The 25,605-nt window shown below is 34.8% G+C and overlaps 1 protein-coding gene across 2 annotated transcripts in view; it reads left to right on the top strand.

The window, feature by feature from the left end:
- Positions 1-25,605, top strand: part of VEGFC (vascular endothelial growth factor C) — a 60,383-nt gene that overhangs the window by 22,123 nt on the left and 12,655 nt on the right. Inside the window, exons 2-3 of one of the 2 annotated variants that reach the window (XM_015861810.3) lie at positions 20,490-20,703; positions 21,781-21,971. The exons of the other annotated variant lie outside the window; for it this stretch is intronic. Coding sequence (XP_015717296.3) covers positions 20,490-20,703; positions 21,781-21,971 — 405 coding nt within the window. The remainder of the gene's footprint in view (positions 1-20,489; positions 20,704-21,780; positions 21,972-25,605) is intronic. 2 annotated transcript variants of the gene reach the window in all.

The following is a 25,605-nucleotide window of genomic DNA, read 5'->3' as shown; positions in this document are numbered from 1 at the left end:
GGATCCCGTGGGAGTTTCTTGGTTTTGCTTTTAAGAGAAGGGGGATTTGATCTCTGTTTTGCTGTGCCCTGTGCTACTTGACAGTAAGATAATACTTTTTATTACTTTTGATTATACTGTGTTACTTTATATGGCAGTTAACTTAGTATTTCATTAAGCTAACAAAATGTCTTATTTTTCACTATTTCAGTGTAAGGTTACTGTATCATCAGAAAGCATTTTATGAAATGAAAGGGCAATGTGATTTTAGCAAAAGATGTCGTAACTTTCTTATTCCAGCGAAAACTGCTTAGTAAGGAATCTTCTATCTAAATGGAAAACTTTAACTTCAGAAAGATTCTCAATGTTACATGCAATAGCTCTTATATATACCACCTCCACCACACTTCTGTCTGTTGCAAATGTATCATTTAAGACCAAATTTTTCTTCTAAGGAACTTCAGATTCTTGTAGTGAGTCAGTAAATCAAGCAGCTGCGTGTGTTTTTGTTTGTTGCACACTGGTGTCTGCGTAATGCAGTTTGGAATGGAGGGTCATTTTATGGCAAGCCAGAAATCCAATTTTTAAATAGATCCAGCACAGAAATGGGTGGCTTATGTTTGAATTCGTGAATGGAAATAGTAGCCAGGCAGTGATATAAGCATATGTTGCTGTGATTCCCTTGTGATTTATTTAATTTAACCCCAAATATGTTTCTGCTTTTTCTCCTATTCACTTTTATATACACCTCTCTATGCTGTATTATAGGGTTGGAGAGGATTTTGTAGTCTGAGAGGCATCATAAATTTTGCAGGCATCAAAAATAAATAGAAATCTTACATTTTGAATTGTATTTACATTCCCTGTGAGAGTGATACTGTTTCTAAACAAGCATTTAAAATTGTTTCATTAGTCATAAGAAGATCTGTTTACCTTTTATTTCCACTCCTTATCCTCAGCCTCTTGAAGTACCAGGTGGCAGTCTGTTAGACAAAGAGTCTTGATGTTGGAACAGATGTTTAAATGACATTTGTTAGGTCATTTTTAAACTGTAATACAAAATAATAGTTTAGAAGGGCTTCGTATACTTTCAGAAAGAGATAATCAATTGGATTATTACTTAGTCTGATTCAGTCTGTGTTGGTAAGGTTTACCACAGGACTGGCAGTAAAGGAAGACACTGGCTTAATAAAAGCAAAAAAAAAAGATGTGGTAGTCTCTTCATACGAGGCAGTAAAGGAGAGATTGTTATCAGACAGATAGGGAACCTTGCTTATATCCTTATCTGTACAGATCTCTAGAACAGGAAATTATTAGATGCAATTCTTTTTTTTTCCTAGCATCCAATGAGAATGTTTAGTACTGAAAATCTTGGTCCTCTACTACTTGTTCTGGCTAATGCAGACATGCACAATGACTTATTTTCATAGAATCATAGAATCACCAAGGTTGGAAAAGACCTAAAAGATCATCCAGTCCAACCATTCACCTATTACCAATACCTCCCACTAAACCATGTCCCTCAACACAATGTCCAGTCGTTCCTTGAACACCCCAATTTTCTTAGCACTTAGCTCTTTATTTCTCTTCACATTTATCTTCTATAGACAGTGCTAGTTCCTGTAGTTTGCTCCTTGTGAATGTTAAATTGTGTTCAGCTTAGAACTAATAGGTTGCTTTTTTGGGGAGCTACTACAACTTCTTCAACTTGTACATTTCAATATTCCTTCTTGAAGGACAGAGTTTAAAAAATTCCATAGAGTGGATGTATTCTGATGAAATCTCATCATCTTTATTTTTCTCTGTTTCTCTCCTCTGCTTCTCTTTGAGTTCAGATCCTCTCCCTCAAAGTTTGTACAGCCTACCACAAAGGAGTTAACTGCATAGTTTGTATCTCCCTCTTTTACCACACAAATCTATGCAGATGTTAAGTAGTACAGCACAATAAGCACAATCATGCTCAATTTGATAGTAAACCACTTATATAGGGTACAGTTTTACAACAGTTTTGCTTCTGTCTTTGTGGTAACTTCCTCTAGATTGTATTTCCTGCATCTTAGAATATCAAGGAAAAAGTCTTACAAAGGTCAAAATATAGAGTGGACAAAATGAAGCCTGTAATTCACACGGAGGTCACAGGCCTCCTGGGATAACAAGGGTTAGGCATCTCAGCTGGCAGAAAAAATGATACTGATTTTTCACTAGAATAATAGTAGGGGGAATTGCAACTCCATGTCATCTACTTCTGTTTCTTGTAATTCTTAACCAGTGCAACACATTGGAGAAAGGGTCTGTTTCTTTATCGTTCTCTTTTAGTGGATTCCTGTAGCCTTGGCACTTCGCAAAATCATGCATAGGGTAGGACCCGCACGAGACTGTGATACTGTGTGATTGTGAAGAAAGCAAACTGAAAAACACAGCAGCATATACAAGTGTTTTGTGTGAGACTAACACAGTTTTTGGTTGGAAACTTTCGTTATTTTAAGGAGAATGGGATTTACAAAGTATCTACAGTAAGTCTAGCAGCAAAAGCTATCTGATTGTGGATGTGTTCGTATTTGCATGCTGAGATGGTGCAGTACTGGGAGCCATGAGTTGGAATTACTGGTTGCAAGGAGGAAGTGTGTCTCTTCCCCATGTAAAAATCCTGGAATACTGCTTATTACCATGCAGAGATTTTATCCTAAGCCATCTGATTCCTACTGATGATTCTTTGATTGGTGTCAGCCACTTCCCTGTCACGAAAGGAGCTCTGTTCCTTTCTGTCTCTGTTGTTCCTGACAAATTTGAATGTATATTAGGGAAAACTAGAGAAAGGCATTTGATTTTTAAGGGTTAACAAATTGGTGAACACTTAGCGCTTTCCCAATTCCAAATGAAGGTCTTTGTGTTAATTACGTTAGCTGCATTTGCATGATTGCAATTGATTTGTGTTTTGTCAGAAAAGAGACTAAAAAATGTGTCTACCGTTTTATCTGCCAATAAACTTCCCTCCACCAATTAGATAATCAGCTTTCTTTTGAAGGTTAATGGACTTTTCAGTCTTCTTCCTTTGCTTTTTGGACTAAGTTTTCCCATATAGTTTGACTCAAATTTCAAAACAAATTTTCTCTCTGTCAAAAGATGTCGTAAGTACATAAGAGATTTTCCAGCAAGTTTCTGTTCTGTTTCATTCTTTCCTCAGTAGATATAAAAATTAAAGCACAGTCGATTTGTTTCCCAATATAGTTCTATGTATTTTTTCCATCAGATCTTGAGAATATATGTCCTTCCCACTGGAACAGTTTGCCCAATGAGGCTGTGGATGCCCCATCCCTGGATGCAATCAAGGCCAGGCTGGATGTGCTCTGGGCAGCCTGGTCTGGTGGTTGGCAACCCTACACATGGCAAGGGGCTTGAAACTAGATGATCCTTGTGGCCCTTTTCAACCCAGGCCATTCTATGATTCTGATCTTACTGTAACATCTTGAGCACTACCACGTTTATTCTTTGCATTATTGTAATTATTCAGTTACAATATTCTGTTTATAAAAAACACGTGCTTTTGTAGATATGGACAGGTGCAATGTTGACCAAAATCAGTCAGACTTCTTAATGGTCCTTTTAGCCAGTTCTGTAAGGATGTTCTGTTCAGAATGCAATCTCTGCTGTGGGGAAAATAAAATAAGATAAAAAAAAAAATCTGTAAATTTTGTGAAATAAAATTAGATAATTTTTCTGCCTCGTAAATCATTTCAACTTCTTAGAAGAAAGAGAGATGGATTTAGAGTGTTACCCCTTTACATAAGCTAACAATCTGGTCTAGGAAAAGAAGCTTTATATTTGTAGGGACAGAAGGTAGATTTATCAGTTTGTGTTGTTGGTGATTGATGTAGTACATAGACATAACAAGTGCCAGCTGTTCTTCCCCTATTAATCAGAAACAATGATATTTCCTTTTATTTTGGTTTGAACTATGTGACTTGTTTGAATTCCTTTTTGAATTCAAAGGATTTCTTATTTACAGTTACAAATTAAGGCTTTATATACACTAACAAATTAGAAACAATATTATAGTGAAACCAGAAAGCAACATCAAAAATTCTGTGTATTAGAAGGGATTGCTATGCTTCATGAACTATGTCAATGGCATTTTTCCATGTTTGCCCATATTTCATAAATATGTATTTCTGTCATTCTCCATTAAAGTTGATCTGATTGTGGCTTTCCGCATCACTTGGCATCCTAGCTATGTATGGAAGTATCATGCTTTGTATTGTTAACTGGAATGGAACAGATTCTACTGTCTTGCTCATTTTGATCCCCACTTTCAAAGTTCATGCTTTGTCAGCAGCTGTTAAAGAAGTGATTTATGTATTTAGAGTGAAAAAAATCCAGATGTTTGACATAGTAACATATAAATCCAGTGATCTACATGCTACAAGTAGCTGTGTGAAAATTGTGATTGATCTGTTCTCTTTAGGCTTAAGGAGATTTCATTTGCATACTATTTCTTTCAATTTTTCTGTTACTAATAGTTGTGTTGATACATCACACATCACGTATAATAGGTTAAAAAAAGATTTTTAAAAAATCACATATTTGCACCATGTGGAAGGTTGCAGAGTAGTATGTAAAGTAAAAGCAAGTGAAATTGCATTGAAGCACTTGTTCAGTATGCATAGTCATGTAATGCAACAAGCACATTCCTGCAGCTTGTTAATAAATTCAATAAATGAGAGCTATCAACAGCTGGTATCAGCTTTTATAGTTATCCAAATGAACAACTGGTGCATGGTGACCTTTGATAATTTATTTTAATTTTATTTTTAGTGGCTACTTAGAGTTCTCAGACAGGTTTAGTTAATAAAAATTCTGTATGCTAACATTCTTGTAGGTAATGCATGTCTTGCACTATTGCTTGACCTTCAGGTGATATGAATTTTTGTCTTTTCATTTTAAAAACACGGTTCTGATTGCAAAAGACAGGGCTGCTCTGTTCGTCTGTAAGACAAATGGCACCAGTTCACTTAAAACATCTTGCTCATTTCAAATGGCATTTCTAGACTTGCATTCTGCTAGCTTATATATGCTCTATATAATGCAAATTTTACTGAATTTTCAGCTTCAGACTGGATAAATTACAGATAGAACAAGATATACCATGCTTGCTTTTTGTTTGAATCTGGATTGTGGTTTCTTTTTTTCTATTAGCATGTATGAAGAAGTCTGACTTTTCTGTTGTGTGGTTTTCTCTTGTTCTGTTTTCTAAACAAAAAATAACTGGAGGATTTTTTCTATTTATGAAAACTTAAAAAGCTACTAGTTTTTTCTTCTTAATGTACTTTATTCTTCCATTTTAATCCTTTTAGTCATTTAAAAGTCTATTAGAAGTCATGAGACAGAGGTGCTACTGCTTACAGTTGTATCTGAACCTTTATTATTTCAGCAGTTGTGCTTTTCAGAAATATGTTTCTCTAATTTGACCCTCAGTAACCCTTGAGAGACATAAGCACAAGTTACAAACTAATTAAATGAATTGCTTTACTGGAACTTGTTAGGCATTTTCTGTTTATACATTAATGTAATATAAATATAGCTTAGGCAACAAAAGCCCTTGGGACAAATTTATGTCCTGAGTAACCCTGTTCTAGTGACCTCAACAAAATTACTCAAAGTCAAGACAGAATTTAAATTGGAAGGCCAGATCTTCAGCTGCTGTAAGTAGTCAAACTCTGCTAAAATCACTGTAGCTATAGTCACAACAGCTGTGAAGACAGTATCGTGCCTTCAGCTCTATTTTGATTGGATTTCTTGGTTTGCAAGCACTTCTAGTAATGGGGAAAAGTATGCTTAGCAATTAGATGGTCTTGTTTAAGTGTATGTAAATATGGAACAGTCACCCATCGATGTTTGTTTCTGCTTCCCAACAGCTTTATTTTAAACATAAATTCTTAAAATAGCTAATCTGTATTGTAGTCCTACAAATATGTGTCATGCTTTCCTTTAACCTTGGTGATTATCTCATTGATTGAATTGGAAAAAAAATGTGCTTAGTGTTAAGTCTGGTGAAATTTGTTTCACCTCTAGAAACTTAGATTTTGTTTATAAGTAGCAATAAGCAATCTGCAGTTTTCCCAATATTATTGCAGTAGCCCATCAATGGGAGCTATCAGACAAACATTTTACCAGTCAGTAGTCAGTATTACTGTTCCTTCTCTCAGAGATTCTGTAGCTGTAACTACAGGGGTCAGTAGCATTCTGATTATTTGTTATTGACCTCTGACTCACTATACAAATATTAAATGACCATTAATCAGTTGATTTTGATGGAAGAGCAACAGCACAAATATATGAAAGTCATTTTTTCCCCATCAGTCCCTGAAACTGTCAATGTTTTTGAGCTCTGTTGCTTTGTGTTCTATATATCTAAGCTATGAAACCAGGTACCATAAGTGCTGCAACCCATTTTATGTCTCTCAGAGTGTTCAAGAATACTCCCTTTTCTGTGGCAGTGCAACACAGTCACCTTCTCTGAGAACATCCTCCTTCTAGAAGAGGTAGCTGGAGTACCAGTGTAGGATAGCTGTATTTACATAACTGTTCACTCAATGTAATATATTATTTCCAACTTGCCATGATAGTCTTTAAAATCGCTGTGAGAGTAGACTTAAGCCATGTTTGGTCTTTTGTCTGGAAGACATTGTTTCTATTGCTTGCATATATCGTACTAATGGAAAAGTCTAGTGTTCGTAGATTTCTATAGCTTTTTCATCATTTCAGTTTGAGCTCTATTGCTCAAATTGTGGTGTTCCCAAAAGTAGTAATGCTGATTTGAAAGTGTGATAATTGCCAGGCAAGCCACTACTGTGTCACTTTGTCTATACACTTCTTAAATTAATGCTTTCTTACTGGAATGGTGAGCAATTGAAACAGATTGGAGAGAGGAAAAAAAATGCTGGGAGAAAAGATTCCACAATTTGGATGACAGACAGAAAAGTACTGTCAACAGATGGTCAAATCTGAGGAAAAACTCTGAAACAAAACATAAATCTTCTGGCTTATACACTGTTAGGGAATAATTGCTTGCACAGAGATGCACACAGCTGAGAAGTCAAACAGGAGGAGGCAGAGTTTGGTTTCCTTAAGAGTGGATGGGATCCTTTGGAGGTATTGTGGTTTTGCTAAGGGCAAATCATGCTTGACTAATCTGTTCACCGTCTATAGTGAAATTAATTGCTCTGTGGTTGTGGGTAGTAGATATCATCTACCTTGTCTTCAGCAAGGCTTTTGATGCTGTGTCCTGCAGTGTTTTTCTGTTCAAGTTAGGATGCTGTGGTCTCCATGGGTGAAAAACCAGGTGAGAATATTTGTTGGAACACTGGGTTTTACATATTCTGTGGGCCATTTGCAAGTATCTTTGTCAGGGGCCTCTCCTGGGTTTCACTGATAAAGGTACAAAACCTTTATAACAGATATAAAAGCTTGTAAATGGCACCAGATTGTAGAGGAGGAGGTGGCATAAGTGACAGTGTTTAGGGCAGAGCTGATGTTCAGAGAGGCTTAGGCAGACTGGAGAAGTGGACTAAATAGAATCCAATTAAATTCAGTAAAGACAAATGTCTTTAACCTGAGAAGGAAGAACTCCCTGCAGTGAAGGTGCCAGGGCTGTCTGGGGAGCAGTTCTGCAGAAAACGACTTGGACTTCCACCTTGGATTATTCTATGATTCTAAGAGGGATACGCAGTAACCATTGCTGGTCACCATCAAACAACAAAACAAATGAAACAAGAACTCAGAGAGAAAAAAATCAACAAAAAGAAAACAACACCCAACAACTTCCAAACATTCTTCAGTTCAGACATTTTTGCCAGGCTCAAATAACTGTTTAGTGAAGTATGCTGTATATTTATTGCATAGGAATACACCACACTGTTACAACATAAATGTTTTGTTGACAGTATTGTTCCATGAAAACTAATATTTGGTAATAGTAGAAGGGGTAGGACATATCAAGAGAATCATAAATTAAAAAAAATAATAATCATAAAAATTAATTCCCCATATTCCAGCGGGGAATGTGCAGATGTCAGAAATATAGAAAATAATAATAATTTAAAAGTCAGCACTTTGAATATTGCTATAAAACCGAGTTAATGTTCTCCAGTCTCTGTTTTTTTAATGTGGGCTTGATGAGGAAATGTATTCTATTGATGTTAATACTTTCAGTATGGATCTAGGTGTTCTGGTTTGCCTGGTAACATCTAAAGGGTATGAGTTCAGGTGGTGAAACACTGCTCTTGACTCAGTATTAAACGAAAGGAGATGAAATCGCAAGGAAATGAAATTTAAAATTGAGTATCCAGAAGAACAGAGAGGCACAGAAAGGAAGATGTTTTTTATAGGAGTCCCATGACACAAACTCAAAAATAGCACAAGGGGTAGAATGTGAGACGTGTCTGGGTTGTATCATTTCTGTAAAAATGAAATGCAATTCAGTGCTGGTTTTTTTTTCTGTGTTTCTTCTTATTATTTTAAATTAATTATTATTATTTGTTAACTAATTCTAATTTTAAGGTACTATAATGATTGAGTTCATCTGTCTTTCAAGATAAAATAAGTCCTTCCTGGGTAGAATTGTCTAGATGTTAGCACTCTCAGTTTGTTCTTAACATCTGTCCTTCAAATGCAGATGACTTCATAAAATTAATAACTTACATTATATTCTCAACAAATGTATATTGGGAGAAATGTATTCCTGCCATGGATTTCAACAAATTTTGTTACTTAAAAGATTCAATGACTTTTAAAAAATACAATTTTAAAAAACATAGCAGTTTTTCATATTCAGTTCAACAGTTAAGGTGTTGGCATGCGCTATTGCTTGGACTTTCTTCTTCAATAGGCGTTAAGTGCGCTTTTGTGTTTAAGGTTAATAACTGATAAAATCTGTTGATAAGCATGAGCTTTTCAAGCATGAAAAATACAGGTGCAAATATCAATGTTTTCACTCCGTACTGGAACATAATGCAACCTAATGCATATGTCAACCCAATTAAATTGTATTCTGATCATTCACACAGTGGTATCAGTAGGAAATCTTGAACAGTGATTTTTATTTTTATTTTTTTTTCCTTGTTTTCTGTTGCTTGCAGCTAACTGGTGACTTTATAACTAAATGAATATACTTTATTCAGTGTGTCACTATTTAATGCCATTCATTCTCATTCATCCAGTTATTCATCTTTCATCAACTGCTTAAAAATTCTTGTTCAAATAAAATTGTACTGAAATGCGTGTACACTAGAGGATGAAAAACAACTATAGTTTCATGTGTAAACACAAGAATGTAATCATCTTTGTGGACTGTATCTGAGAGCAGCAGTGGTCCCCAGACTACTTGGGTGTGGGTCAGCTCTAGTCGATAATGCTGGAACTTAATTCTGCTTGGAGCAGGTTGACCATGTGCACTTGGCCTAGCAGTTTCTACCAATCCCTTAGGCCTTGTGTAACATTTCTGAAGTGTAATTAATTTTCTTCTTGCTTTAGGGGGTACTTAAGAAATATTTTTTGCTCATTTTGAGGCATGTATCAGTCTACTGGAAAGGTGCTGCAAGGTTCCATTGTGTGCTTTGGGAGGGAGCATACAGGGAGTGCTCTGTGAGTGACAAGGCCGATGGGATGCGCTGGAGCCCTGTTCATGGCATTTTGTGTTTGTGCTATTTGAAGTAGGCCCTTGAGTGAACTGTCCCATCGGCTGTGTCTGGGTTTCCTCATGCATTTGGTTTGGATGAGGAAGAGACCAACAGGCCTGAGCTGACAACACAGAAACACCCTTGCCTTTGAGTAGCACAGCTGGTCTGATAAAAAATGATAGCATGCACTTTGTCTAGATTGTAGTGTTTGCTTAATGATGAAAAAATGCTTTATGAGCATATGTTGTGGGGTAAACTAAGGAAGGACTGCGGGAGACCTCATGTAAACATCTAAAGAAAAAAAAATGGAATTGGGAATTAATCATACAAACATGCTGTGACAGGCAAAAATGTTTAGAGAAGTCAAGAAAAGCTATTATGGGCATTGGTCAGTTCATCTGAAAATCAGCAAACTGCTTTAATAAGGAGCTGAAGTGTAAGCAGGAATTTTTAAGAAAAAGACTTTTGTGTAGGAAAAATATTCTTTATGTTCTAACAGGATGACTACTGATAGTTGTGTCGATAGGTTTTCAAAGCAATTAGCATGTTTGAAATGAAAAATACGGTGGCAAAGAAAGAAACATTAACTGCCAGATAGCTAGTTTAAAAGGAATAATAATAAAAAAATCCAATAATGTTGACTGTGGAATAGGAAAAGAAAGGCAAGCATAACAAAAAAACATAGTTTCAAGGCTTTCGGAGAGGCAAATGCTTCTAAAAAATCAATATGATATTTAGGGCTAGTAAAGCTGGCTATTGTGACCAAAGGAACTGAAACATGCTACACATAGTGATGTATAGATGCAATGCTTAAACAAGCTAGGAGGCCAAATCCTGTAATCCTCACTAAACAAAAATCCCATTGAAGTCAGTAGAAGATTTGGGTGAACAAGGAATGTGTAACTGGGCAATTAGAGACAAACTTGCAGTCTGACCTTGACTGGGCCTTTGTGCCTGTGATTAGCTGTACCCACAGCATCTGGGCACATTTCTTTTAAAGACATAGTCAATTTTAATGAAGTCCCCAAATGATACAACAATGCTGCAGTTAAGTTTCTAATTAATCCAAATGACACATTTGAATAATTACAGAGACACAAATGAAGGCCGCATTTGTGAAATCTGAGTCTTGTGGAAAAGCCAAATTCTACATTTTTTCTCTATTTGCTGCACAGAAGGCAGGAATTTTATAGATACTCTTCTCATTTTGTCCCTAATGAGATAGGATGATAGTTAAGTACCTTTTCAGACACTGAAGACAGCAAAGGAGATTGCATTGCATGTCAGAAATGATCTCCAAGTAAATTAATAAGAGCATATAGCAGTATCTGTCATGCATGTTAATAAATCTATATTAATAATTGTACTCATTATTAATGAGATAGTTCTTAAACTATTTCATTATGAAGCAAAACTTAAAGTTCATTCATCTGTGTTTTTTTCTTCTTTTGCCATCATAATAAAAGGTAAAATTGAAAATAAAACACTTTATTTTGAAACAAATTTTTACTCCACATACTAGAACATCGTTCTCACTGCCAGTTACTCTAAGCTGGACTTGTGCTCCCACTGTCTGAACCTACCTTATTTGGAAAGATCTGCTTTCTCAAAGCACTGGGGAAATTGGAGTTCTCAATAAAAGAAATACTAGAAATGTGCAGAGGAACAGACAGAAATTGTTTAATGATTTCATCTTGTAGATGGTAACCTTGGTAACTACAATGGGCTCTTGATGTCAGCATGTATGTATGTATCCAAAATTCCAGCTTGTGTGATCCTGCAAAGACTTGTGTGTGCATCACAGTACATGCTAAGAAAAAAGTCAAATCCTACTATGTTAGCTTTGTACACACATAACTCCATCATAGTCTGTATATGCAAATCTTTATAGATAATCTCTGCAAATTGACTTTAGGAAGGGGTATTATATATTTTAATTAGCTCTTCCTTAAGGGTAATTATCATACTAGAAAATTTGAAATTTATCTTCTGCATAAATTCTTCGGTTTTGACACTTCTATTAAAATAACAGAATTAAAATTTAAAAAAAAAAAAAAAAGGAAACATATTTTGAGAAAACTGAGAAGTGTAATAAGATCCATTTTATTCAGAAAGTTCAGAGCCCTTTGATTTAATTTATTCCTTCTGTATTAGAATTTAAAACTGTAAGTAGAGGCTGTCTGTAATTCTAAGTGCATCTTGTACCTTCAGAATGAGTACCTTTGCTTCTGGACAAAACCTTGGGATGCTCAGAGCCTGAGATGAGGTGTTAGCATGCACTATCATTCATAATTCATCCTATCCTAGCAGTATCCCCATTTTCCTTGATACCTTGATTTATGTATTTCCGATTTTTCAGTGCAAAGCTATGATCAAGAGATTAAAAAATGCAGTGATCCAAAGCAGGTTTAGTCAATATAACATGTATATATGTACTTTTTTTTTTTTCTAAGAGATTATTGAAAGCTTAATGTGAGGATAATATTTTAACTCAAGGGTAAGATTTAGCTTGTGCATAACTTAACTTTAAACATCTTTCTTATATCTTTCTACAGACATAAAATAACTAGAAACAGTGTTCCCCCCCTTTTTTTTTCCTGCTCTCTGTATGCCTTCTTTTAATATATATAATCCCTATAAATCTGTTCCCTTTTTCATTAGTTTCTAGGCCTGGATAAGAATGCAGGCAACTCAGCAAGATATCATAGGGTGAGTTTCAGCTAATGGTACTGTCATGGATTCTAGGGTGCCATATTATGACTTTTATCAAAGTGAACATATATTCTTGCAATCCAGCAGGTTTTTCATGACATGCTTTGTAGATCAGTTTTTGCAAAAACCTCATTCTATAATCAAGACTTGTTTGAAAAGTCTTCTGTGTTCAGCATCGGATTATGCTGTGTCCTGTCAGTATAAATTAAAGTCTTCTTTAATAGTGCTGATGTTCCCTGCCTTTTTTTTTTTTTTCTCTTTCTTTCTTTTTAAGTAACATTTCAGTACAATACACTATTCAGAATAATTTAAGCCAAAAATAATGGGCAACACATCTTTGTCTTGATTCAGTTGCTTGAAAGGGAATTGTGACCACGTCTCAGGCTGGTTCTTGGGTTTGCCTTTCTCAAGGATTCTTTTGCCTTTCCCTGTCTATCATGTCTTACTGACAAATCTCTTAATACCTGTCAGGTTTTACATGGTACAGTAAGCTTTCTCTTTCAGTGATGCACAAGACTTGCTTCTCTTTTTGCAATATAAAGCTCCTGTTTGTTTTTTTTTTTATTATTATTATTTTATCTCCCCCTCATACAGAAGGATGGGATAGCTTTACAGATCTACTTGCCTTTTATAACATAGTTTACAATGAATTTAGCCAGTCAGAGATAGCAAAGGTGTGCATTGCCATCTTACTTTCCCATTATGTAGCAAGGTGTGCTTGGGCTGATTGCAGTCTGTGAAGCATTAATCTGGTACAGGAATAAAATGGTCTTCTTCCATGCCAAACTATTCCCTAGTTTTTAAATACTGAAGTGCTCTATTTACATGCGTTTAAACGTTTGCTCTTAATGGAACAATATGGCCTTGTGTGAACTAAATGGTTTTGTTTGTGTCTTCTGTTTTTAAAATGCTTTCAATATAATGCTGTACTTAAAAGCTTGAGAATAAATCTTCTCCTCTTTGTACTGTTCTAATCCTTTTGGAATTTTTGGATTAAGATTGCATAGTGCTTTTCTCTGTTATCTAGCTATTTTTTTCCCCCCTGTATTATCAAAGCATAAAAAAAACCCACCCCAAACATATTATGGGCTCAGTATCTAAACAAGTGCTTTTGTTTCTGTATAATTTCTCTGTAACAGATGTCAAATGGTAATCCAAGTAATGTTTCACACAGAATTTAGGATGGAACAAATTTCAAACCAGTTTATCAGAATAGGCACAAGTGTGCAGTGGATAGCAAGTCCTCTTCATTCAGTGCCTACCGCAGGCTAATGAAATGCAGGTGGCCTCTTTATTTTGCCTTTATTTAGCAAAGAAACTTTACATAAAATATTTGAGTAAGACTTTGTCAACAAAAACGAAAGGTTCTTGTGGCATTTTTATATGAATGAAACCTGAAAATTTTATGACTTAGTTACTGGAGAGTTGGCTTTGTGATTTGTCAGTCTTGCATGTTACTTTGAGTTTCTAAATAGACTTTTAAAAAGTCTTGTGTACATGCTAAATAAAGAATCAGATAGTAATGTAATCATATCAGAATGTGCTTAGAAACTCAAAATTTAATAGAATTCGCAGGATTATTAGGATCCTTGTTTCCTCATTTATTTTTGCAAAGCACATCTGTAATAATTTCAACAGAGGTTTTGCAACTGGAATTGTTGTATTGTAATGTGCTCATTATTCGTCAGTGTTTTTGTTGAGGTTTGAGTTATGTATTCTGTTTAGAGCAGGCATATTTGTTGAAATAGGCAATGTGACAAGGTAGGTGGTCCTCTAATTAATATTTCTTTACAGATCTGTAAACAGTACAAGGCTTGTTTAACAACACAGAAATCATGTCCTGTTAGATTAAGACATTTGTTTAGGAATAAAGTTCAGCTTTTTCTTTGAAATCCAATTGATCTTGTTTCATGGCCTGTGAAATTATTTATTTTAGGAACTGCTTTAAAAGTATAATTAATTCTAGAAATTTCTGTGACCTGTAGCTAAATATTTAGACCATGGATTAATTATGTTTGCACAGAGCTTTAAATAGTGATTTAAAATCTTGCTGAAAGGGAAAGTTACATAGCAGTCAGAAAAATTATGCAGTGATGATAAGAGATGATGTGTTCATATAATCCTTCTGTCCTATAAACAGGCACATTGTTAAAAATTCAAGAATAAACAGTAGAATTGAATTTAAAACTGAATACTGTCATCATGGTGAGGATGTGCCGTATGTGTTCAACAGAGCTCAGAAACATTCTTAAGAACATACAATTTTTTATTCCAGCTGCTAGTGAAACCTTTTTGTATGCCAAGTTGATCTGTGGAATAGAAAGTATTATTTAACAATCTATAGCCACTGCCTTTTTGAAGCCTTACACTTGCCACTTGGCCAGAACTCTCACCTCACGCTAACTTCAAGCAGGTGCTTGAGGCATAAGCACAGGTCAAGTAGTGTGTTTCAGAGCCCCAGTAACAGCAAAATGTTGACTGAAGGACCTCACATAAATGCCTTTGTAAATGTACAATCTTGGACTACTTTTAGGCAATTTCTAAACTATCTAATGAAAATAAATGCTGATTCATGTAAAGATTGGATTTTCAATTTATGGGAAATAGTACTCAAAAAACTTAAGAGATTGTGCTACTAAACAGAAAAGTAATATCAAACAAAAGATTTTTTGTATGTTTATCCTCACAAAAATGCTCAGAACCAAAGAAAATGTGTGATTTATAGGCCAGAAGTGAAATTCTGTAGTCTTAATTTGTCCTTATAGCTTCAGGACATTTTTAGCTTAATAACATTTTAGCTTAATATTTATATCTTTCAAGTCTCTTCACAAAATATTTTTCCTTTCCCACTCCCTTTGTACATTTTTATTTTCTTTGTTTTCTTTGCCTCGTGTTGTTCTTGACACTTAAAATGGCAGTAAATAAAGGCCACTTAAAGTATAATTTAATTCAGACAATTTTGTCTCTTTTCTAATTACTGCTCTTTTTAATACTTCCATTCTTATTTGTTATGCTTGTCTAATGTGTTTAGTCAGCTCTTTTGTAACTAATATAGATTCTAATTTCTTTGCTATTCTTAATGTGCTCTGATTTAGTTCAAGATGACTTCACTGGTTTAACTACTTGTTTATTCTAGTTTTTTTTTTTTGTGTGTGTGTGTTGTTTTTTTTTAAGTAGTCAATGTTACTGTTTTATTACAGCAAAACACTGTTTTGTAACTTTATGTGGTGGAAAAGTTGAGGATTGCAATAATGGATGGTCGTTTAAAATTAGGGCTATTCTGGTGTTGTTTAAGGGAAACATCACTCCCATATTCAAGAAGGGGAGAAAGGAAGATATGACTGAGGGAATGGCTTTAAACTGAAAGAGGGTAGGTTTAGTTTCAATGTTAGGAATTATTTTCTTTATTTTTATTTTTAACTCAGTGAAGGTGGTGAGACACTGGAACAGGTTGCCCAAAGGAGTTGTGAATGCCCCATCCCTGGAGGCATTCAAAGCTAGGTGGGCTGGGATCTGAGCAGCCAGATCTAGTGGGTGGCAACCCTGCCCATGGCAGTGAGATAGGAACTGGAACTGTATGGACTTTAAGGTTGCCTTGAGCATAAGCCATTATACAATGGTTGTGGGGAGAAAAATTAAAGTAAAATAAAATAAAATAAAATAAAATAAAATAAAATAAAATAAAATAAAATAAAATAAAATAAAATAAAATAAAAAAGTTCTGAACTCTGACTAATATATTTTCTCTTATATATTTTCTTTTTTTACTGAAAAGAACTTGTAAAAATAATACTGGAATACATGAAAATAGCAATAAAGTATTATGCAAGTAAAATGTTTGTACGTACTTTTGCAGTATTTCCATTTGTTTGCAAGGTTTGTTTCAACATTCTAATTTAACTGCCTGAATTTTAGTGCATTTCATTCAGTCAATAAATGCAGTATATATACATATTAGAATGGAGGGGTTTATAGAGAGAATTTTCTTATTAAAGTTTGTCAACAAAATCCTTGAAAATAGATGAGCTGACAACTATAATCAGAGCAGATGTGTAAAGTACCATTATAGCACATAGCACCATCAATTATATGTCATGCATTCTGCCAGATATTAAGTGTTCTGACCTTTGTTATTAGAAATAGAGGCAGACACTGGGTATGTGAGAGACAGTCAGTGTAATGCATGGAAAATCTACTGGAGATGTGAATTTGTTGTTAATGGTTGTGGAGCCTGCTTTGCTTCCTTCCTCTTCCTAAACTATGATTTTATGAAAAACTGGATATTCCATGAAGTGAGAAGTCACATTGTGAAGTGCATGCTTGTTCTGAATATGTTCTCAAATCATTTATAATGGAAGATCTTATCAGCAAGCTTTACAACGTTTATACATATATTTCCCATTTTCCTCTGATCCTTAGTAAATGATGTGGTAGAAGTGGAATGAAACAAGACTTGTCTTTACTGTGTTCTCCATGAACTATATTTTTAAACTGTTGCTTTATGCGGTATTTTCTGTCATTGTGTAGAGACTGTGTAGTCAAAGTTTGGCTAAATCCTAGCTTTGGGTATTTTCAAGCAACCTCTCAGGACAAAAATTGATCATGTGTAAAGAAAAAAATAATAAAAGCAGTGGTTAACTAAAGGACAGTGATAAGTACTTATGACATCGATGGTTCTACTTGGAAAGGAATGGAAAAAGGACAGGGGAAAGGAGAAGGGAAAGGAATGGAGACTAACAGACTCTCAATTGACTTGCAAAGAGCACAAGAAATAAAAGTCATGGGACAGAGAAAACTCCAACCTCAGGAGCCACTGATTTCCAGCTTCCTTGTTAGTGTTGGACATAGAACACAGAATATCTTTCCAGCAAAACGCTTAAGCAATTGGTCCAGGATTTAATGTGGAGTGTACTAGAACTGATTCACGTGAAAATTAGTGGGCTGTTGTCATCTGGCTTGAAAAGCACGATTGGTCCTATAAGTGATAGAATTGCATTTGTGAAAGACATGTTACTTTCAGACAACAGAGAATTATTTAGAATTCTTTTTAAATTAATTTGATATTACCTTTGGGAATAACAAACTTTGTGGCAGTAACTGTGATCTCAAATGAGGTTACTAAAAAAAGAAAGAGCTCCTCTGGAGTTCATTTTATTTTCTACCTTCTTGCTTTCTCTATATCTTCTCATAAACTGTAAGTAGGTGTTGAATTCTGGATTTCCATTGCATTTCAAAGTTTGATATATTTTTTTAAGTGTGTCCTACACTAAAAGCCAATTCAGATTGTAAGAAAGAGGAAGTAATCTGGGACAAAGTAGGGACAGAGTCAGCACGTTTTGTGAGATTACACAAAATTTGGACAAAATAGGAAACGTTGCCAGACAACTGTTGTGTTTACAAAAGCAGTTGCATTCAATTCTTAAAAACTCTTTATAACAGTTCTAAATGATCTAGTGTTTTTAACTATGTGTAATTCACGCACTTCTAATCAACCATAATTTAAGATTAAGAACACTTTGGTGTTCATGGCAACAATAGATTTTGACTGTAGTACAAAAATCAAGTAATTCTACAAGCTCCATACAGTTATGTTCTTCTATGTAGTTTGATGCCGACTGATTTGCCTCAATTCAGAAATACATGCATTTTGTAGTTTTACACTAAATATACCAAAAAGAGATCATAGAGCTGACATACTGTATATATGTGTGTATACGTGTGTATGTATTTCTTTTTTATGAATATATGTATTTGTATGTATTTGTGTGTGCATATATTATATGTACATGTGCACACATACAGGTGTGTATACATATATATATATATATATATATATATATATATATATATATATATATATATGTATGTATGCAGTTGACTTCCTTACAAGAGAGGGATTTCATAAGCACAAATTATTCCAATCAAGTATAATTACTATAATCTCTTTTCTGCTTTATACAATGTCTTCAACCAAGTCATTTTGAATTTTAGTACTTATTTTTCTGAAGATCTAGACCTGTAACTCAGATAACTAAAACAGCAATAGCAAACATTTTGTCTGTAGATGGTTTCACAATTTTTAGGAAATCATTAGAAGGTGTTAAGATACCAGTTCTTTTTCCTATTCTATGTCAGCCCTCCATCTGCTGGATGTAGCTGCTGGATGAGCAAACGTTCTCCCTCTCTGCACCAAGATACTCTGTGGTGCCAACTTGTTGAAAACAATGCTCAAGATCCTGCTTACTGCATGTAAGATCAGAGATGCCTTTTTCCAAGGAGGCAAGGAAAGGAATAAAGTCCTGAATGTTTGTTTCTGATGTTGAGAGCTTGCCTGAAAATTTCTAAGGATGAAGTGGTTTGTCATGACGCTGTGGTTTGCTAGGCGTGAGTGAAAACTTCTTTTCTAACCCACAATACTTTGACGTGTAAAATGAGTTTGGAATCTGCATTTTCTCTTGTGTCTGCACTTGTGAGAACGAGTTCTCTGAGTCTGTCTTATTAAGGCATTTCTCCTGGATTTGGTACCTGGAAAGGAAGTGCGTACTATCCTGAGCCACTTTTTACTCTTGATGTTTGCGAGACAAGAAGCAGTTTTGTTTTGCATGAGCTAGTTCAGTACCAGTTACTTTTCTTGGGTGAATTTATTTGATAGCTTATGAAAGCTAATAGGGTGTTTTATCACTGAAAAACCAATAGACTGAGTTGACATTTTTTATTTTCTAAATAGTGGAGTCTGATAAAGAATCTTTAAATTCAAATTTTCTAGTTTCATATTTCTGGTCTTGCATGTATATTTTATTTAAACTGTGTTTCTTGCACCAACAGAGCAATAGTTTTCTAGTATATACATAAGGTCAGTTAGCAGCTAGTCTTTTATAGAGTGTACCTCTATATTTCATGTTTCATACTGCCATCTAAGGGCCACAAGGGCTGAGAAGGTGACTAAAGTTTCTTTAACACTTTCTGAATACTACTCTTCCCCTTGGGAAGTCAAAAAATAGTAGGCAAGAGAGTGAGCAAGGAACCACAGCAATCACAGCAGTCTCTTGGTGCTAAGTATTGTTTCAACTGAATGCACAGATGAATCTTCTTGGAATCTGGAATGAATGAAAAATCAGAATGTAAGTCTGAGTTGTAGTCTTTTAGGAAAGTGTTACTGCAATGAGTCTGTGTAAAAGTGAGTAAATAGGAAAATGAAATTTATAGGATTTGAGACTCCTCTTCAAATAACGTTAACAAGCATAATGCTTGTACAGTCATAGAATGGTTTGGGTTGGAAGAGATCTTAAAGACCATCTAGTTCCAACCACTCTGCCAAGGGCAGGGACTTCTAGGGACACTGGATAGATAAGGTTGCTCAAAGCCCCATGCGGCTGACATTCAATGCCTCCAGGGATGGGGCATCCACAACTTTTCTAGGCAATCTGTTCCAGTGCCTCACCATTCTTAATGCAAAGAGTTTCTTCCTGATGTCTAGCCTAAACCTAAACCTACCCTCTTTTAGTTCAAATCCGGAACTAAGGACAACTTCAGCCGAAACTCTTAACAGTGCAGGAGTGTGCAGGTCAGAATCGCAAAGGTACCAAAGGCTTATACTCATAATAATGTAAGGCTTAGTACATATAATGAGAAATTATTCACCATGGTTATCCTTAAAATAATACAAAATCAGATGAACTATTTTTTCCTAATTTTGCTTTCATCCTTTTTGTACTTCTGGGTGTTTCCATTTTTTTTGAGACTTTTGGAAAATTGTCAAAAAATTGATGTTAATTATTAAATAGCATGAGTTTAAGCCTTCAAAATTTTATCAGGAAAACTTTCATTTCCAGGAAAAAAATAATACTTCTTTTTTTTTGTTTTGTTTTTAATCTGAAAACTGTACCTCTATAGGCTTAATTCCACAGCTCCTTTCTCACACAGATGTTTTGAACTACAGGTATGATAAGGTTTCAGTATTTGCTGATAGAGTGCTGTGTCAACATCGACAGACTGAAGTAGTTGTGGTAATGAGGACCCCTTTGAGCAAAACTATTTTACAATATATGAGTTGTTTTTCAGGCTAGTTACCAGAAAACCTTGTGTAATAGAGAAAGTAATTAATCTTGCATGTTACTTTGACAGGCTCATGCAAGCAAAGACCTGGAAGAGCAGTTGCGATCTGTGTCCAGTGTGGATGAACTCATGACAGTACTTTACCCAGAATACTGGAAAATGTTCAAATGTCAGTTGAGGAAAGGAGGTTGGCAACACAACAGGGAACACTCCAGCTCTGATACAAGATCAGATGATTCATTGAAATTTGCCGCAGCACATTATAATGCAGAGATCCTGAAAAGTAAGTGCAAGATATAAAATAGGCTGTAATATGCAATAAATTAAAATCCATAGCCATGTCAGTTATGTCAACAATATGCTAAAGCTAATTATCATCAATAAACCATCTTTGAACACAGTACTTCTCCACAGAAGCACTTTTTGTATTTCAGTCCCAGGAAGGTATAGATTGCTTTATCAGCTCAATAAGCACTTTTGTCTTTAGATATTAGAAACCCTAGTTTGTAGAGGCTATAAAGCTTTTGGAAAAATCAAAGGGAGCTCTAACAGTTCAATTCAGTGAAATGATTTTACTCACTTTCTGCAAAACGCTTACTTTCTACAAAATCATAGCTGATAATATTTTCTTATCTGACACATTACTGGTGTAGGAGATGAAATAATTCACTTGTAATAAATATTTCTGTAGCCCCTTGATATTTCATGTGGCCTGATTAAAAATATAATCATCTCACAATTGAGAGAAGAAGGGAACACAGGATTTATAGCAATCATTTTTTACTTGATACTGGAAATTACGGACCTTTGCAGAGCCCATTTTCTGTAAATTACCTACCAACATCTGGCTCCATGAGAGAACAAAGGGACTGTACAACTGCGGTTCTCATGGCTATTTAGCACAAGGTTATATTTGGCAAGGGCTGTGTGACATTAAATGAAATGTTTGCCTCAATTTGCATTGATAATCTGGGCATAAACATTGCCTTTCAGCTTAACTTGTGTTGATTTATAGAGATGTGCAAGACTTCCCTAGAGTTCATTCAAAGTGGGCTTCACCCCAAGCAATAAAGCAAGGAAAAGTATCAGCTTCAACTGTGGGTTCTGTGAATCTATCCAGTTTTGTTAGGTTCTCTCTGAGCATCACTGTGACTTTGCATCTGCTCCATGGCATATTCCTATGTAGAAGAAATTAGCTTAAAATTAACATTGAGCAACATGCATTTCATCGAGTAAAGGATGAGACTCTTGCAATACATAGTCTGTTTCTAAGCATGAGTATCCTCCTATTGACTTTCAGTAAGAATATTGTTTTTAAACAGCTGCTTTATAACATACAAAATTCCCTGTAACTTGGCAGGTATTGATACTGAATGGAGAAAAACTCAGTGCATGCCACGTGAAGTGTGTGTGGATGTGGGGAAAGAGTTTGGAGCAACTACAAACACCTTCTTTAAACCCCCGTGTGTATCCATCTACAGATGTGGAGGTTGCTGCAATAGTGAAGGACTCCAGTGTATGAATATCAGCACAAATTACATCAGCAAGACAGTAAGTTCTTACTATAGTCAAAGTATGCCTTACATATTCATTTATGATCATGCATTTTTACATCCTACTTATTGCCACCATGGGGAAAGTAAATAAATAAATGCCAGAATACTTAGGAAAAACAGCTCTAACATTCTCTTTCCCCAAATACTCTTTGTTTAAAAATAAATAAAATTATGATGTCCAGTTCTCTTTTATGAGATTATCCATGAAAGTTAGCTCTATCCTGTTTGTTTGTATTCCTTTTCCTTCTTTTTCTTTTGTTTTGTGTTTACTATTTGCCTGCTGTATGAGGCACGTAATGTCTGGAAAACCAGCCTGTAGTTTTTTTAGTGAGGAGTGTATTAGGACATGTGCAGACAGGATTCATGTTGCAGAGAAAGCCTTTTTGGAGCCAAACTTTGCTTTATTATGAGATACTATTGTAACCTCCTTGGACTACATCAGGGCTAGTGAGCAGGTAGGAATGTGGGGATTACGCACTGAATTTCTGTTAAAGGAAACACTTCATCTTAAGCTTTGTAAAAATAGTCACTTCACAGTGTTTGTGAGGGTATTTTGCTCTTGTTACAATATTGGGTAGGGTATTATGGTGGTGGTTGAGAGCTTTTTCCTTTTTCTGTTTTTTTTTTTTTTTTCCTTTTTTTTTCTTTTTTTTTTTTTTTAAGAAAGCTCATTTATTGTAAATCTTGCTTCATTTTCCAACCAGATACTTAAACTGAATACCATAGTACGTAATTCTAAAACATATGTACAACTGCATAGACATCTACTAGTTTGGAAATGTCATGTCCCTGTCATGAAAATTTTTAGTGCTCTGAACCTTCTTGAAAGGGGATTAAAAAAAAGAAAATTACAGAAAAAAAAATATTATTCATTTTAAATAAATCTTTTGTATTTGCTTCTCACCACACCTATCAATCTGAAATGCTGTATTTCAGCATTTAAAAAATAATTTTTAATCCCAAGTGTGAGCTAGGGCTAATGAGCCACCTAGCACAGGCATAACGCAACCGAAATAGCTTGAATGAGGAAAGTTACTACAATGATAACTTTCAGCTCCATAGTTATTTCCACAAATGCTGTCCTAATTGCTTGAAAGATGCAAATATATGTCCTGTTGCTTGAAAGATGGAAATATATTTTTTCACATTAGGAACCGACAAATATGACCTTCTGTTATTATTCAGTTTATATAATATTTAGCGTACTGCAAGAAAGGATGATCTAGCTGAAGAAAGTTGTTGCATTTAGCAAAGGTTTTCTGGTCCTGGAGTACAGTGTAAGTTTTCAGTGAAGAATCCCATTCTATTCATCTTTCTTTTCGTATCTTTTGAGTGAAGTCACTAGTCATTTTGTTGCCTAGCATAAAATGTTTAGACTAGTACTGAGTTTCTTTTTTAAGTTCTTGATGTCATTGATGGTGCTACAGGAGTAATTAAAGAACTGAAAGGCTCTGTAAAGGAAAATGTTACAGCACTTATTAGGAGAAAGAGGCAGTGGTATTATTTTGCTTTCTTGCCTATTCTGCGAAGTAATAATAACAATAATAATAATGTCTGTGTTTTCTATCTTCTGTTTTCCAGTTTTATCTGGTTCTTAACAGAACGAACTTAAAAAAAAAAAAAAAACTAAACAACAATCTTATAAAGGAAGAAAGCTATAGCTGTATCTCTTCATCTGTCATCATCTCAAATTTATTCAAGTTATATGACCACAGACACTGAGTACTATGTCAGATGAGCTTTAGGAAGAAAATAGTACTGGATTCTGTGATTCAAGACTCTTCCGTGGAATTCAAGTGCCCTGCACACCTATTTTCAATACTATTTCTTTCTGTTTTCTGAGTGAAATAAGAAAAAAATGCTTAGTAGCCAGGAGTCTTCTGTTAATTCATGTCACTAGTTTTTGTACCCTTATTTTAGGTGTGTAAATTCCTGAAAACGAGCCTCACACTGTCTTCCCTGCGGAAAAATAATGTAACGTGAAACAGACTTTTCAGCTGGAGGTCTTACTGTGGAGGCAAACCATAGCGTTGGTTCCAGATATTAAAATCTAAAGAAAGTTAATATCAGCTTTCATCAGAATTAGTCATAAAGAAAAGAGCTCAGTACAGAAAATACTTTTATGGGGAGCAAATGGTTGATTGGCAGGATAATGGACAAGATCAGATGTTCCCAGATTGGCTTGTGAAACACTGTGGTGGTCCAGAGAGAGGTCAACAGTTCTGTAGATCTGGCACTAGTTCTAATGTTTCTCCTTTCTAGCTACTTAGCTTTATTAGAATAAAAAAAATAGAAAAATATTCAGCTTTATTTTTAATACCGATTTTTTTTTCAACAAAATCTGTGGGTTTTTTAGTTGCTAAGGAGAGTTTATACAATCTTGACTGGGTTTTGAAACAATTTCTTAAATGAGATTTGGTACGAGTTCTATGACAATGTTTGAGGATCACCTCAGTAAAATTTCTAAAATGAAGTAGATCTTTTTTTCTCCTCTGTCCATGATACTGCAATAGCATAGGTTAGCACAGGTTTGTTGTATGTCTTGGCTTGTCAAATAAAGATCTGTGGGGAGGATGACTGAATGAGTCATTTTGGTTTTGTTTTTTTTCTTTCTAAATTGTTATTGATCAAATATTCATTCTCTTTTTCCATGGCAAGTGAGTAATTCAGCAGTTACAAGGATTGGAACTACCTGGTGCAAATGTAGCCTGTTCCTCAGCTATACATTTAGCATGCCCCACCTATAAGTCCTTGTTTGTAGGGTGAAGGGAAGCAATGAGCAGATGTCAAAAAGCCATCTCATTCCGTTCTTCTGAATGGAATGGAGAATAGAAGTTTTTTGGCTTCTTTCAGGTCATGTCATGTAAAGATCCTAAATCTTCTTTATTCATGGTTAGAGTAATAGTTCCACAAGGGAAAATGCCTTTCCAAAGAGTTTGAAATGAGATTTAGAAGAGCTTTTCTCACAGGAAACAAGCTAGCAGCTTGAAATTGTTTGCCATATTTGAAATGTACATAGTGTTCCTTTATACAACTTGGAGATGTATGTAACACAAGAATTTTCAGTTATTTTGAACTTTACCATTTATGTCTTTTCCCATGCATTTTTCTATGTTAGACTAATGATCGCAATGATAGAGTAACCACTATTAATAGTGGAAGATAAATTGATACAAATCTCCAGTGTTTTCTATTAAAATTTCTTGAAAAAAAAATCTGAAGTGATTCAAATAGAATAAAATAGAATAAGGGGTTATTCTATTTACACATTAACATACATGAAATATGTGATTTTAGATAAGCAACCTGATATCAGACATAAAGCTTGAAATACAGTTGTTGGTAATTTTTTCAAAAAGATAGTAAAATATATAATGATTATATATGTTTTTTCATATAACCTATTTTCATTCTTTCCAGTATAGTAATGTTTAGTGTTTTTAAATTAAACATCCTATATCCTTAGCTTGAAAATCTCTTTAGACACATTGTGCTTTTTTAGACAGGCTGTTTGGCTGGCCTTACTGATGCTTTAGGAAATGCAAAGATTACAAGTGATGGAAACTGAGAGTCAATCAATTTAAGGAAAATCTGCCAAAACAAACTTCAGCCCATCAGAAAAACATAAT

The sequence above is a fragment of the Coturnix japonica genome, chromosome 4, assembly GCF_054131305.1.
Source record: "Coturnix japonica strain WE chromosome 4, WE-NBRP24, whole genome shotgun sequence".
In the NCBI taxonomy this organism is placed as follows: domain Eukaryota; kingdom Metazoa; phylum Chordata; class Aves; order Galliformes; family Phasianidae; genus Coturnix; species Coturnix japonica.
The sequence above is the reverse complement of the archived record's forward strand: the minus strand, read 5'-3'. Positions and strand labels throughout refer to the sequence as shown.